Source organism: Strongylocentrotus purpuratus, unplaced genomic scaffold (genome assembly GCF_000002235.5).
Source record: "Strongylocentrotus purpuratus isolate Spur 01 unplaced genomic scaffold, Spur_5.0 spur5_scaffold_4, whole genome shotgun sequence".
NCBI lineage: Eukaryota > Metazoa > Echinodermata > Echinoidea > Camarodonta > Strongylocentrotidae > Strongylocentrotus > Strongylocentrotus purpuratus.
In genome coordinates, this window is record NW_022145610.1 from 17,308,059 (window position 1) to 17,323,889 (window position 15,831).

A 15,831-nucleotide genomic window follows, 5' to 3' on the forward strand; every position below is an offset into this window, starting at 1 on the left:
CATATTAGCATATATTAACATGGAATCAGAAAATAGAATAACAAATTACAAATACATATATTTATAAGACATAAACATGAATGATTTAACATAGCAATACGTATGCATCACAAGGTAAACAGGAAATAGAAAACACGCCGCAGTTAGAGACAACAAAGCCCAGTAGTAGAATATATTACATGTACAGGGAAAGCAGAAAACATCAAATAGTTAGAAAGAGAGAAGCAAAGGTAATAGGAGCGGGGATAGGAGAAAACAGAACAAAGTAAATAATTGTAGTAAGAATGAGAGAAAGTCGAACGAAGCAAGAATTGACCAGAGTAGAGGCAAAGGTTAAAACATGATCGAGGGAGCTATAGGGAGAGGTGGTAGAGAGAGGGGGAGCATGTACGCACAAGAGATTAGGACGTGAGAGATCAGAATGGAAGAAAAAGAGATGGAGGAAAGGGGGAAAAAGGATGAAATAAAAGTAGCAAGATATATGCATAATACAGCATTATGACCTTCCTTGCAATCTACTTAGATATTTCACCAAGTTGATTTTCAATGTGCACATCCCACAATGAATAACATATATTAGGTATGCATAACCCGAGTATATGACAAGCGAATTATACAAAAATAACCGTACCAAACAGCACCAGTACCAGATAATAACAGTTTTATATTATCCAAGAAATATTTATGAGTGGGAATTCCCACCCCTAAGGGGAACAAAAATCATACTCATTCACCTTGTTATAACGAGAGGGATTGCTGAGATGTGCGTGACTTGGGTGATCGGTTAAGCGGAAGGATCACAAGTGCAAAGGTCAAACATAATACTTCCTGTTATGAATGTCACTGGGAATTCCCCGGTGGAATTCCCACTCGATAAAAAGATAATACATACTCATACAACTGCATAGCTGAATGAAATGTTGTAATCAAAGCGATTGTAGCCCGGTCGTGCCTGTTCGAGCTGAGAGGAGCAATTTCATAAGTTTACACTAATATAATGGCGGTGTCTGCTATACCTATGGAATATGTGCGTGTTGTAAAATCAGCTACTTGTGGGCGAAGTTTGGTCTTCACTTCAAAGTTTGCGCCTGGACAATGTATCCTTGAAGAATTGCCATGTGCATATACAGTGAAGAACGACAGAAGGGGGAGCTTCTGTGATTTTTGCCTCAAAAAATGGTATTGATTTTTATTTTTTTGTTTTAATGTGATAGTAAAATGTGCTTTAGTCTAACTATATTTTCTTTTCCACATCACTTCCACTGAGCAAAAAATATCATTCATTTCACTTGAATGACAATATGATAATGAGAATAATTTTTATTTATTAAATACTATGTGTATGACTGAATTAAACATCGTATTTTATGATCATGATAATAATTAATCTAATATATAGAAGTCTCAAATTAATGACGTTACGTTTTAGTTAATGCACTTTTTAATGTATTCCCCCTCCCCTTCCCTTCTATCTTTTTTTGTTTTCTTCTTTTGTATTGGTGTTTAGATTATCTAGGTTTTCCTTTTCCTTTTTTCTTTTCTCAACAATACAATGTATACTTGTTAAGGGGTTGTCGTTCGTAAGGCTAATTGCCCTTTTTGTTAACCCCACATTCCCATAAATTTTGTTTGCTCCTTCCCTTTGTATTTTTCTTGTAATCGATCTTTTATCTGTATGCCATGTTTGTATGTTTTTATGTTTTTTAATGATTAAATTAATCATTATTATGAAATAAAAGCAAGCACTTTTTCATCAAAATGAACAAAACTCAAAAGAGGTCAACATAAGTTTGTAACTTTTAGTAAAGTTTCTACTCTTGTATTTTGTATTTGTTTGGATCTAGTACAGTATTGCATTAAGTTACATTTTAAAGACATTCGTTTAGGTTTGAAACTGTTTTGAATATTCAAGAATAATTATAATAATAATAATATAATGATTTAATAATAATAATAATAATAATAATAATAATAATAATAATAATAATAATAATAATAATAATAATAATAATAAAAACGGTGTTTTCATCTCCAATTTTCATCTTACTTTCAGTTCAACTCTTAAGAAGTGTTCCAGATGCAATTATGTAAGCTACTGCAATAAATCATGTCAGGTAAAAACAAATCTTTTGTTTTGGTTTCCTCCAATATAAACCCATTGCCTATATATATTCGAGATGAATGATTCCTGAATTAAGTCTGACTCTATGGAAATAAGAAAATTCGAGCAGTCAGTGTCTCAGTGAGTTAAAATAACTTTTAAAACATCAACAATTTCTTAATAATTTCCCTGAGATTGACATATTTTAGTAAAATAGCTCCATCTCTAGGTAAATATAAAGACATTTGTTGTGAGCAATATGACATTTTATGGAGTAAGGGGCTATGTTATATTAAGTATAATTGGCCATTACTTTATTAGTGACAGAATGGTTGTTTGAAATTAGTGGTCATTGCATGAACTATGCAGAAATAATCAACCCCAATGTGCCTAAACTTCTATGAACATTTAAATGAAAAGATATGTATACATAATTTTGATTTTAAAAGTGTTAAGGATATCGAGTGTCTTTAATGGCTGTAATTGGTAGACTCTTTTAGAATAATTATGTCCTTTGGTATTGCTTACATTCTTATTTTGATGTTTGTGTCCCGTGCAGATAGGAGACTGGGCAAGATGTCACAAGCAAGAGTGCAAAACACTCAAGAAAATACATCCCAGGCCTCCAGACTTACACGTAGCTCAGCTTCTGTCTCAACTCATCCGGAAGCAAAGCAAGTCTGCTCCATGCACTCAGGAAGATGAGGATTGTTTCCCAACCACCGTAGACCAGTTGGAATCAAATCATGAAAAGCTGAGTGATACGAAAAGGAATCATTTTGAGAGCTTGTTGTGTGTATTGAAGCAGTTCCTTGAAGAGGACGTCTTAGCTGAGCCAAGCAGCTGGTTGAAGATGTATGGAGCGACTCTCTGTAACGGCTTTTCAATAATGGATTATGGACTTTATGGTCTGATTGACATTGCAAATGGGGTATACTTGAGGTGATTTCAGTTACTATGATTGATGTTTGTTTTACCTGACTCTAAGAAAGAATGTATATGCTGGTAAGTAAACAACAAGGGGACCGATTGCTTTAAGTCCTCTCCAAGAGACTTGGTAATGAGGATTAACGCCTCACCAAAGGGCACCAGCACATTGACTTGGTTTTGAACCTGGGACTTCCGGGTACGAGGCCACTGCTCTACCACTTACTGATTGTATGTTGTACTTGTATGTTAAGCATGATTCCATTTAGCATAATATACTAGTACCTTTTCTCTCCCCAATCCCATAAAGATTGAATTTCCTTTATTTGTTTTGTTTGTATAAATAAATGTGTCAATCGTGTCTATTTTAACTCTTGTATTATGTACCTGTTTTTAGAGCATCTATGGTGAACCATTCTTGTGATCCTAACTGTGCACTGGTGTTTGATGGGAGGAAACTTCAAGTCAGGACTGTTAAAGATGTCAAAGAAGGAGAAGAGGTAAGACCGCATGATTATTTTTTCCGGATTTGCACACAAGATAAAAAAAAATGCCCGAAGATTTAAAAGAAAGTTCACTGACTGTTGCTATACAGTGCGTCCCAGAAAAACGAAACCGAGCAGTATCGATGTTTTATCATAACTTAATCACAATTATAGCTAACAAATTACACATATTTGGAAAGCTTAGATCCTCCTCTTTCATTTGATGCAACTCGTACGATTCATATCTGTGCACACAGAAGACGAAAGACCTGATGCATGGCTGATCTTCAACGAAACGGAGTTAAGTCTTTTGTCAACTCTGTTTGTTGCTACGGCAGGTAGCCGGCGAGAACGAGCTCGTTTTGTGATCAAATTATGGAAATGCAAGCATTACTTTAAACAAACATAACTTTATTATTTCTGGCTCATTTTTCCTGATTGAGGTGTCATATGAAAGAGCAGACATTGAACTTTCTAGAAATGTGATTTTCTCCTTGGAATTCAGATACCGCCCGCCAAATGACTTTTTGGTTTCCTCTCTTCAAATTGCTTTTAATCACTCATGCCTAAAATATGAATCATACGAGTTGCATCAAATGAAAGAGGAGGATCTAAGCTTTCCAAATAATGTCATTTGTTAATTATAATTGTGATTAAGTTATGGTAAAACATCGATAATGCACGGTTTCGTTTTTTGGGGACGCACTGTATATCGCCTCTATCGGGGTTATCACCACCTTAAACTTCACCAAAAACAAATCAGGATTATACTATACCGGTGCTTATAAGATTTTAATCAGCACACCTACATGGTTCAGTGTACATTTAGGAATCCAACATAACCATAAAACAAACCTTTTTGAAGTGGGTAATATTCGATTTAAAGTCCATAGACAAAACGCTTATGTGACTTTGATTTTGTTTCAAAACCATTTAGTAATTATATATCTTGGGCGTTGACAAATTTGTAAATATATACGGAAATTTCATCATATCATGTAAGTCAACAAATCTAAATTATCTTTATATTGGTGAATCGAAGAAAAAGAGCAAGTTTGTCATCGTCATAATATTTGAAGATCACAATGGTCAGTGTTGACAAAATTGTTGATAAGTATGGTCATATGAAAAAGAATTTAGCAACTTTATGACCTTGAAAAACATGACAGTTTACTATAGAAATTACATGTGTTTGAAATTTAAGATCCTTCCAAACTATTTTTGTTTTATTTTAGTGTACAATCAGCTATTTTACTGCCGTCAATTACCCAACTAAAGAAAGACAGGCTTTTCTAGACCACGTACATTACTTCACCTGCAAGTGTGTGAAATGCATCGAAGAAATCAATGTGAGTTTTACTTCTTAAAGTTTCATTCTTTGTTTCACGCTAGTCAAATATTTAATTAAAAAGATTACAGCTGCATAGGTAGATTCATTCTGAATTACTATCAATCTGTGAACTTGAATTGTATTGGTGGTCTAGGGATAAGGGCTGTGGTTTCATCAATGAGTGTGCACCGTGACTTCCAATGTTCAAGGTAGGAAAACACTATATTGGCCAATAATAAGATCCACGCACTGCTTTACTTTGTATTATTATTCAGTTTGAATTATATCACTCTCACGTACCCTATATGCTCATGCATACATAAACCAAGGCAGTTGATACCTGCATGGAGTTTTTCTTAGTAAATGCACTAGGTAATAAGTGATTTGCAAAGTCCATAAAGAAAGTGTAACATAAGTCTTGAACTATGCATTTCTGTGCAAAATCTAAATTTTCTTATGGTGAAGCAATTTTTGTTTTACATTCCGATTATTAAAACGTTTTCTTTTCACTTCAGGCATTGGAACCGGATGCTGGTTTAACTGAAGAGATCCTAGGTCTAGAGAAATCCAAGGAGGAAATCGAGATGCAAATACAGTTTGCATTGATAACAAAAGATATCCTTTGTTCCCAATAGGAGTACATCTAGGAAGCACAATTACCATAACTATGCGATCCCATTTATGAATTAAATGATTCCCCTTTTTTAGTACCTTTTTAATTTTGTTTTTAATTTCGTAACACTTGAATTAATAGTCAATTTCGGTATTTGCACAGTAAACGTGCTACTAATATCTGTTTCATTAAATTCTAATTTCTCTCTTTCATTTTGTCTTTTTCTCGCTCTTCTTTCTTTCTGCTGGCCTAAGTCTGTTTTTGTGTGCCTGTCTGTCTGTCTCTCTGTCGCCCTCTATTTTGCACACTCCTCTATATTATCAACTTACTGACTTCATTTCAGTCATTCCATTTTCTCTCGTGACATTGCTATTTTTCTTTCTCATTTTTCTTTGCCTTCACACTGTGAATTTGTCAGAACAATCCTAATCATAATTTTGTTAATTTTCAGAAGTTATATTCCTTAATGATGTAATTTTTACATTGGACCAAAGTGTTACAGAAATTCGAGACCTACCTGAGAAGCTGTCTTCCAGCCCATCATTATCTTCTGGTGGAGGTCAGAGATCTAGCATTTGGAATATGCTGTACGATAGAATCATGGGGAAAAGCTGCTCAGATGGGACAACTGATCACAAAACCAAATAGGTGAGAGTACAATCATATCGATCATTCGTGTGATCGAAAAACAAGACACTTTAAATTCACAACGGATTAACTGACTAAATATCTGTTCTTAAACAGGAGCAATAGTGCATTAGTTGAACTTTTCTAAACACTCATCAGACTGAGAATGATCGATATTGTATGCAGGTCTTCCCCTCAGAGCAGAAAAATTATCCATTTCGTTAATTGAACTGCTATATATAATTATGAACAATAAACTTGCTGTAAAGGCTTCACATTATTTTGTAAATTTATCGAAACCTTATTTGTTTGTGTCTATGTATTTTTATGATACCTGTATTGATTTTTATAGAGACCACTATGGACCATACCATCCAAGTCTGGGGATTCACCTCCTGAGGATGGGCCAAGCACTGCTAAACCTGAAGAGATTTCAGGAGGCCAGAAAGTATCTCACAGAGGTAACTAACTATTCTTCCTATAGATTGGTGGGACTGTCTGAAGACTACGATGGTGTTTTTTGTTTTCATTTGTATTGTATTTCTATTGGGGCTTTTCATCCAGCTGTTTTGACAACTTTTATTTGTAGTGGAGTAGAGAAGTAGATTCATGCATTTTTATTAGTGTTTGCTATGAAGCAATTACAGGAATAGGTTCATCTTTAGGATGGTGGGTGGGGGTTGGGGGATAAATGATGGTGTTATATAGGATACACAATGATTTAATCCAGAATAATTTCAGGTACCCGAACCCCATTTTTCCATCCTTTTCGTCTGATTCCATGAACAAGCTTCATATCGGTAGTAGTTTTGTCTGAAAAGGGCACATAAATCACAGTACATCATAACCAAGTTCGTTGCTCTCTAGATATTCTTATTGAGAATCTAAACTGTGTCAGTAGCCATGATATAAATTAGCTAGGACAATAGATGAAAAAGTGTTTAATAAATAAGGAAGGGATTTGATCTACTATAATCCTTGCAATAAAATAATACCTCCCTTTGCTTTATCGTTCTCTCTTTAAAGGGACAGTTAACTTCATGTCAAATGTATATTAAATCCGATCATACCAATTCAGCTCCAGTTTCAAAAAAAGTATGGTGACCGTTAATTGATTGATTAATTAGTGATAAAAAATACACAGGCCGGCTAGTTGTGTTTATTATAAACAGCACGAAAAAGCCAAACAAATCCAACATTGGCTGGAATAAAACGTTATCGGATATTTTGATCAAACAAAGATGATTTTGTCAAACAAATTGTACGCTCTTTCAAATGTATCACTATCTCACATAATAATTATTTTGTGTAGCGCCCTCTATATCAATTCTCGACTATTCCTTTAAATTTGTCCCTACTTTTCCGCGTCTGATTGAGGAGGAAGTTAATTTGGTGCCTAAAGTGTCTCTGTTATTTATTTGTATTTGTTTTAATTCATTATTTTGTTTTTCAGGCAAAGAGTGTTTTGGAGGTAACGCATGGGCCACAGCATTCACTGATGAAGTCAACGTCAGTGCAAAAACTGCTCTGTAGATTTAGGTAATACATGGCTAACGACTTTCCCGAAGGTCACCCCTTCTGTCTTTAACTGCAGATAAGACATGTCGAGCAACCGTCACTGATGTCAACATCAATACAGGACCTTTTCTGTACTAGTAGATGACACTGGAAATACTAAAGATTGAAGGACAGATTGACAGCGAGAGTGAGATCGAAAGGAAACGGGACATAACAATAACAATTAGTTTGAGAAGCTGGCATACAATCAATTCGAAATGTAGTCATTGTAGTTTGTACATCTAGAAATTTGAACACCAGGGCCCCGTTTCATGAAACTTATTTTCAATAACGTGTTACGATCATTGTGATAAGCTACTGAAATCCTTGCATTTGATTGGCTGTGAGCAGATTTATCATATATATGTGGCAGTTGTTATTGATAACAAGTTTGATAAAAACAGGGCCCAGTTCTATTTAAGGAGGTCCCATAGGAAAGATATGAGCCTGCCGCAAACTCCTGCGGCAGACTTGCCGCAGACAGTCATCTTTTCACATGCAAATTAGTTTTGCCGCAGAATTGCCGCAGACTTGCCGCATACTCTTTCAGTATGATGAAGAGTCTGCGGCAGGTCTGCCGCAGACTTGCTGCAGACTTGAAGCATACTCTTTCAGTATTGAAATTGAAATTGAAATTTCAATTGGTGTTTAATTGGTTTCAATTGGATTTTCGTCTTGGGTCCTGCCGCAGATCTGCCGCAGACTGTTCCTGTGGCATACTAGTATGCGGCAAGTCTGGAGTAAAGTTTCATCCTGCCGCAGATCTGCCGCAGACTCTTCCTGTGGCATACTGGTATGCGGCAAGTCTGCAGCAAAATTTCTTTACTTTGGCATACTCTTTGCCGCAGACTAAAAGTCTGCCGCAGATCTGCGGCAGGTCTGCGGCAGGTCTGCGGCATACTTTTCACTTGCCTATGGGGTGTTATTTGTGGAACTAATTAATATAGTACTTTGCAGAATTCATTGTCTATTTCTTCATTTAAACACCTTTTTAAACAATTGGATTTTCATTAATGTACTAAATAACCAGTGACGCCATAGATGTATATGTCTTGTGTGTATTTTCTACCCAATTCAATACAAATTTACTTTTGTGTGCCCTAAGTATAATACTACATCACCGGAATGGTGTGTTGTGTCTTGTTTCTTACGAGTGTACTGGGTGAGATTCTGATTCTAATGGTGAAATAATTAATTACATTTCCGGTGTAGTTTAATTTTTGTTAATACTATTTTTCAAATCGTTGGATAACCTCATTTTGTAAGTCTATCAATTTATATCCATGTTTTTATTCGCTGGTTATTACATATAATGTTATTTAATATCCCTATAATATGTTGTCATCCTGTATAAATATTTTTAAATAAATAAGTTTGAGAAATGGTATAATAATTATTTTGTCGAGAAGTCGAAGAGAAAATACATTTACATGTAGTGTCATGTACATGTTTTCCACTATTAACTGAAGAGATAATTGGTCCAAAGTCTATTTGATATCCCTGTAATATATTGTTATGTTACCCACATTTCATTGATATTTTGTATGTTACCATGTATATACACCGATTCGGGCGACTTCTGGTGGAAGTGCGCCCTCATAAGGTGACGCCATAACTGGGGGGCGTCTGACTGCAGCTAACTAGCTTACATTGCTCAACGGGTATGCTATACCTATACCGAACCTCGCCCAGGCCGGCCAGGGTCGCTGCTCCGCTAGCTAGTAACCGCTCTCGAGCTCTCTGTACTGTCAGCTGGATCGGAGAAGCCCCCCAGTTATAGCGCCGCCACCGGCGGGCAGGTACATAAAACCCCCAAACCGAATCGGTGTATACAGGACCAATGTGAAAAACAGCTTTGGCCAACATTGTCATCCTGTAAAAATATTTTTAAATAAATAAGTTTGAGAAATGGTATAATATTTTGTCGAGAAGTCGAAGAGAAAATACAATTACATGTAGTGACATATGTACATGCTTCCTCTAACTGAAGAGATAATTGGTCCAATGTCTGACGTCATTCAAAGGAATTCGAAATGCATCGTACATGTATTAGTATCCTTGTTGCAGGTATATTTTTCAATAAATTGTAATGCGACTCGAGCTAGAAACGTATACGAAATGGAAACATAATTAGACAGCACGTAGTTATAATACATAATAATCAAGATTCCACTTAATGTATTTCATGTAAAGAACATTTTACTTGTACACAGACATGCTGTATTTTTAAGCCTTAATAAAGAAACAGCCAAATTAAAATGTCGTGTTGTTTTTTTTAATTTGTTTTTGTTTTTAGAGAGAGATAGGGGTGGGGGAAGAGAATTGAATCAGGAATTGAGAGCAAGAGATATTCAGATGCAATTTTGGTATCAGAGAAATATACAATGTAAGTCATACTTGTTAGAAAGGAAGTAGAGATGAAGAATAATAGGAAGTGGAGACTGGAGAAGGAAGAGTAGAAGGATCCAAGTATGAGAGAAGATGGATAGGACAATTTAACCACATACATACATGTACAGTGAAGATAAAAGTTGATGGACACACTAACAAGTCAAACAGACTGCAGATGTAGTTCCTTTCAATTTTTCCATCATGCCAATTTAACCCATCAATCTTGCATCAATGGTTGTCAAGTTCTCATCCCATTTTCTTTCATGAATTTAAATGTTCTGATCATTGAAATTTCCTTTTACATCACTACTTACCTTTTTGAACATTTTCCTCATGCTCTTTTATTGTCACTTTTAATATTCCTTTCTCACTTTCATTTTCTTTCTTGGGTTTATCCTCCCCTGTTATTCTTTCTCACTGATTTTGACCTTTTCTCATTCACTCTTTAATTGTTTACTATTTCTCGCCTTCATCGTCCCAACTTTTCTAACTTTCCCAATACTATTGTTCACTCTTCATATTGTTTTTCTGATTTTGATCACTCTTCTTTCATTTCATTTTTATTTCCTTCAGTTCTGAATACATAACAAAATCGGTGTATATTTAGATATAAATGTACATGGGGAAATATAAACTTATTTCAAACAGAATCGATGATATTGATGATGAAGTATCCACATGAATCTTTCCAATCCTGCAGCAATGATAGATTAGAAAAATACAGAAAACGGTGAGAAAATAACACCTTTTCTAGAAACTGGACATTCCAATATTCTTATCACAGCTTGCAAGCATGGTTCAATACCCTACTGCATCAGCTACAACCATGTTTTACGGTTGTTATTTTTCTTTTAACAAGCTTGATTTAAAGGCACACTGTCCTACTTGTAGCTTCTTGCTCCCTCTATATAGAAAACTTCCCCAATCGGTGCCTGTTGGTCCCCCATGATCCTTTTTTCTTATGTTAAATGAGAGCTAAGTTAATGAGTCACACCTGTCACAGTGACCTCGCTGGCTCGCTGGGTGGTCTAATCCCTTCTAGCTGAAGAATAAAGCCTGCCTGTAATACATCTCAAAATATCTTTGGTCTAATGCATCACCACCATGATGAAGGAGTCGTTAAGTATATCTGAATTCCAAAAGGCACATTAAACTGCAGAGCAATAAGGCACTATTAATATTACTTATGGTAAAGTATCCATAACAAGTCATGTCTCTTTCCAAACCTAATAACATTCTAAAGATCACGATAATACATCACCCCGATACTTCTCAAGAACCTGAAGACAATGTTCCAGGCAGGAATTAATGGAGTTGTTATAAGTATCAGATTGAAAAAATCTCATCCATGCACCGGTGTGCTTTCAGATAAGAGAGTTCAAGAGGATAAACTAGAATCATCATGTAATCGAAACAGCTCTATAACAATCACTCAATCGTATTTTGTTGTATACTTATCTATCCGCTAAATACATGTCAAAAGAGTTGTTTTTATTGAAGATAAAATTATGATTAGTCATCAAACATAATGTAGACCCTGAAAATCACATTTTTGTGCATGGACTTATTAAGTAGCCTATCTATATTAAATACATCTATACTAAATATATATTCTATACTAAATAATCAGCCACTGCACGTGTCTCGACTACATAACACCTAAAAATTGTCTCCAGCACAAGTTTTTATTATACGCACACATTTTACTTTACTAATGAACAAAGGCAAAGGTTAACATGTACCTTGTCTGATTAGAGTTCCTCAAGACCCATTAGCTCCACAAATCTCAAAATAACTTTCCGGAACGTTTATGGAAGGGGATGGGAGGTACCGTCGATAATGTCAGACTGTTGGTTGCACACAGTAACAGAGAGAAGAAGTTATCTAAGCAAACGCTAACACAATGCATTCACATTCCTCGATTGTTATTTTCAATTTCAGTTTTTATTAATTGGTCATGCGTGCACAATACATAAGTACAATTGGCATACAATAACCATTCTCTGCCTGTTTCCATCAAAATATCAAGTTTCATATTAGCATATATTAACATGGAATCACAAAATTGAATGACAACTTACAAATACATACATGCATAAAAATACGAATGATTAAAGATAGCAATACATATACAATTATGCATGACAAAGTAAACAGGAAATGGAAAACACACCACTTATTTTAGAGACAACAAGGCGCAATAGTAAAATACATTACATGGACAGGGAAACCAGAAAACAGCAGATAGTTAGAAATAGAGAGAAGCAAAGGTAATAGGAGCGGAGATTAATTGTAATTAATTGTAATGGGAATGAGAGAAAGTCGAATGGAGCAAGAATTGAACAGAGACTGAAGTCAAGGTTGAAACATGAGGGAGCTTTATAGTGAGAGGTGGTAGAGAGGAGTAATAAGCATGTAGTACAAGAGGTGGTAGGCCTAGAGAGGAGAAACAAGCGTGTACGTGTACGTACAAGAGAAGGATTAGGATGTGAGAGATCAGAATGGGAGAAAAAGAGATGGACGGAGAGGTGGTATAGCTAGAGAGGAGAAACAAGCATGTACGTACAAGAGAAAGATTAGGATGTGAGAGATCAGAATGGAAGAAAAAGAGATGGACGGAGAGGTGGTATAGCTAGAGAGGAGAAACAAGCATGTACGTACAAGAGAAAGATTAGGATGTGAGAGATCAGAATGGAAGAAAAGGAGATGGAGGGAGAGGTGGTATAGCTAGAAAGGAGAAACAAGCGTATACGTACAAGAGAAAGATTATGATTTGTGAGGTCAGAATGGAAGAAAAAGAGATGTAGGGAGAGGTGGTATAGCTAGAGAGAAGAAACAAGCATGTACGTACAAGAGAAAGATTAAGATGTGAGAGATCGTAATGGAAGAAAACGAGATGTAGGGAGAGGTGGTATAGCTAGAGAGGAGAAACAAGCGTATACGTACAAGAGGAAGATTAGGATGTGAGAGATCAGAATGGAAGAAAAAGAGATGGAGGGAGAGGTGGTATAGCTAGAGAGGAGAAACAAGCGTATACGTACAAGAGGAAGATTAGGATGTGAGAGATCAGAATGGAAGAAAAAGAGATGGAGGGAGAGGTGGTATAGCTAGAGATGAGAAACAAGCATGTACGTACAAGAGAAAGATTAGGATGTGAGAGATCAGAATGGAAGAAAAAGAGATGGAGGGAGAGGTGGTATAGCTAGAGATGAGAAACAAGCATGTACGTACAAGAGAAAGATTAGGATGTGTGAGATCAGAATGAAAGAAAAGAAGATGGAGGGAGAGGTGGTATAGCTAGAGAGAAGAAACACGCATGTACGTACAAGAGAAAGATTAAGATGTGAGAGATCATAATGGAAGAAAACGAGATGGAGGGAGAGGTGGTATAGCTAGAGAGGAGAAACAAGCATGTACGTACAAGAGAAAGATTAGGATGTGTGAGATCAGAATGGAAGAAAAAGAGATGGAGGGAGAGGTGGTATAGCTAGAAAGGAGAAACAAGCATGTCCGTACAAGAGAAAGATTAGGATGTGTGAGATCAGAATGGAAGAAAAAGAGATGGAGGGAGAGGTGGTATAGCTAGAGATGAGAAACAAGCGTGTACGTACAAGAGAAAGATTAGGATGTGAGAGATTATAATGGAAGAAAAAGAGATGGAGGGAGAGGTGGTATAGCTAGAGAGGAGAAACAAGCGTGTACGTACAAGAGAAAGATTAGGATGTGAGAGATCAGAATGGAAGAAAAAGAGATGGACGGAGAGGTAGTATAGCTAGAGAGGAGAAACAAGCATGTACGTACAAGAGAAAGATTAGGATGTGAGAGATTATAATGGAAGAAAAAGAGATGGAGGGAGAGGTGGTATAGCTAGAGAGGAGAAACAAGCGTGTACGTACAAGAGAAAGATTAGGATGTGAGAGATCAGAATGGAAGAAAAAGAGATGGACGGAGAGGTGGTATAGCTAGAGAGGAGAAACAAGCATGTACGTACAAGAGAAAGATTAGGATGTGAGAGATCAGAATGGAAGAAAAAGAGATGGACGGAGAGGTGGTATAGCTAGAAAGGAGAAACAAGCGTGTACGTACAAGAGAAAGATTAAGATGTGAGAGATCAGAATGGAAGAAAAAGAGATGGAGGGAGAGGTGGTATAGCTAGAGATGAGAAACAAGCGTGTACGTACAAGAGAAAGATTAGGATGTGAGAGATCAGAATGGAAGAAAAAGAGATGGAGGGAGAGGTGGTATAGCTAGAGAGGAGAAACAAGCATGTACGTACAAGAGAAAGATTAGGATGTGAGAGATCAGAATGGAAGAAAAAGAGATGGAGGGAGAGGTGGTATAGCTAGAGATGAGAAACAAGCGTGTACGTACAAGAGAAAGATTAGGATGTGAGAGATTATAATGGAAGAAAAAGAGATGGAGGGAGAGGTGGTATACCTATAGAGGAGAAACAAGCATGTACGTACAAGAGAAAGATTAGGATGTGTGAGATCAGAATGGAAGAAAAAGAGATGGAGGGAGAGGTGGTATAGCTAGAGATGAGAAACAAGCGTGTACGTACAAGAGAAAGATTAGGATGTGAGAGATCAGAATGGAAGAAAAAGAGATGGAGGGAGAGGTGGTATAGCTAGAGAGGAGAAACAAGCATGTACGTACAAGAGAAAGATTAGGATGTGAGAGATCAGAATGGAAGAAAAAGAGATGGAGGGAGAGGTGGTATAGCTAGAGATGAGAAACAAGCGTGTACGTACAAGAGAAAGATTAAGATGTGAGAGATCAGAATGGCAGAAAAAGAGATGGAGGGAGAGGTGGTATAGCTAGAGATGAGAAACAAGCGTGTACGTACAAGAGAAAGATTAGGATGTGAGAGATCAGAATGGAAGAAAAAGAGATGGAGGGAGAGGTGGTATAGCTAGAGAGGAGAAACAAGCATGTACGTACAAGAGAAAGATTAGGATGTGAGAGATCAGAATGGAAGAAAAAGAGATGGAGGGAGAGGTGGTATAGCTAGAGATGAGAAACAAGCGTGTACGTACAAGAGAAAGATTAGGATGTGAGAGATTATAATGGAAGAAAAAGAGATGGAGGGAGAGGTGGTATACCTATAGATGAGAAACAAGCGTGTACGTACAAGAGAAAGATTATGATGTGTGAGATCAGAATAGAAGAAAAAGAGATGGAGGGAGAGGTGGTATACCTATAGAGGAGAAACAAGCATGTACGTACAAGAGAAAGATTAGGATGTGTGAGATCAGAATAGAAGAAAAAGAGATGGAGGGAGAGGTGGTATACCTATAGAGGAGAAACAAGCGTGTACGTACAAGAGAAAGATTAGGATGTGTGAGATCAGAATGGAAGAAAAATAGATGGAGGAAAGGAAATAGTATAGTATAGTATTTATTTTCCGTTTTAAAAACAAACATTTAATACAAGTATATACATAACGTCAATAAAACGGCTGGATAGCCCATATTCAGCTGTGTCAGGCACGACACAGCTGGTCTTCCATGGGGTCCAGAATTCATATACATAAATAAATATAAAACATGACATGTGATTATTTACTAAATTAAAGGATATAAAGAAGGTACAATACACAATTATAGATGCTTTAACTCTACAAAAAGGTAGTTGTGTGAAAGGACTGCGAAAGTCCCCCTCCTCCCCCCCCCCCCCCCCCCTCCCGATACAGAGCATACAATATTCCGAGTCTTGAAAAGGTCAATTTATTTTCAAGGTCTGGGTGTTTGAGCATTTGAGTGGAACAACGTTAATTCGCGCTTTAAATTATTCAGAGTGG

General features: G+C 36.5%; 1 protein-coding gene across 1 annotated transcript; it reads left to right on the forward strand.

The window, feature by feature from the left end:
* The first annotated feature begins 913 nt into the window (after positions 1-913).
* Positions 914-6,108, forward strand: LOC105440422 (histone-lysine N-methyltransferase SMYD3-like). The gene is made up of 7 exons (XM_030997189.1): positions 914-1,179; positions 2,054-2,114; positions 2,661-3,043; positions 3,426-3,528; positions 4,749-4,862; positions 5,359-5,458; positions 5,939-6,108. Exons 1-7 carry the CDS (start codon positions 998-1,000, stop codon positions 6,106-6,108), a joined length of 1,113 nt encoding a protein of 370 aa, XP_030853049.1. The 5' UTR covers positions 914-997.
* Positions 6,109-15,831: the final 9,723 nt, after the last annotated feature.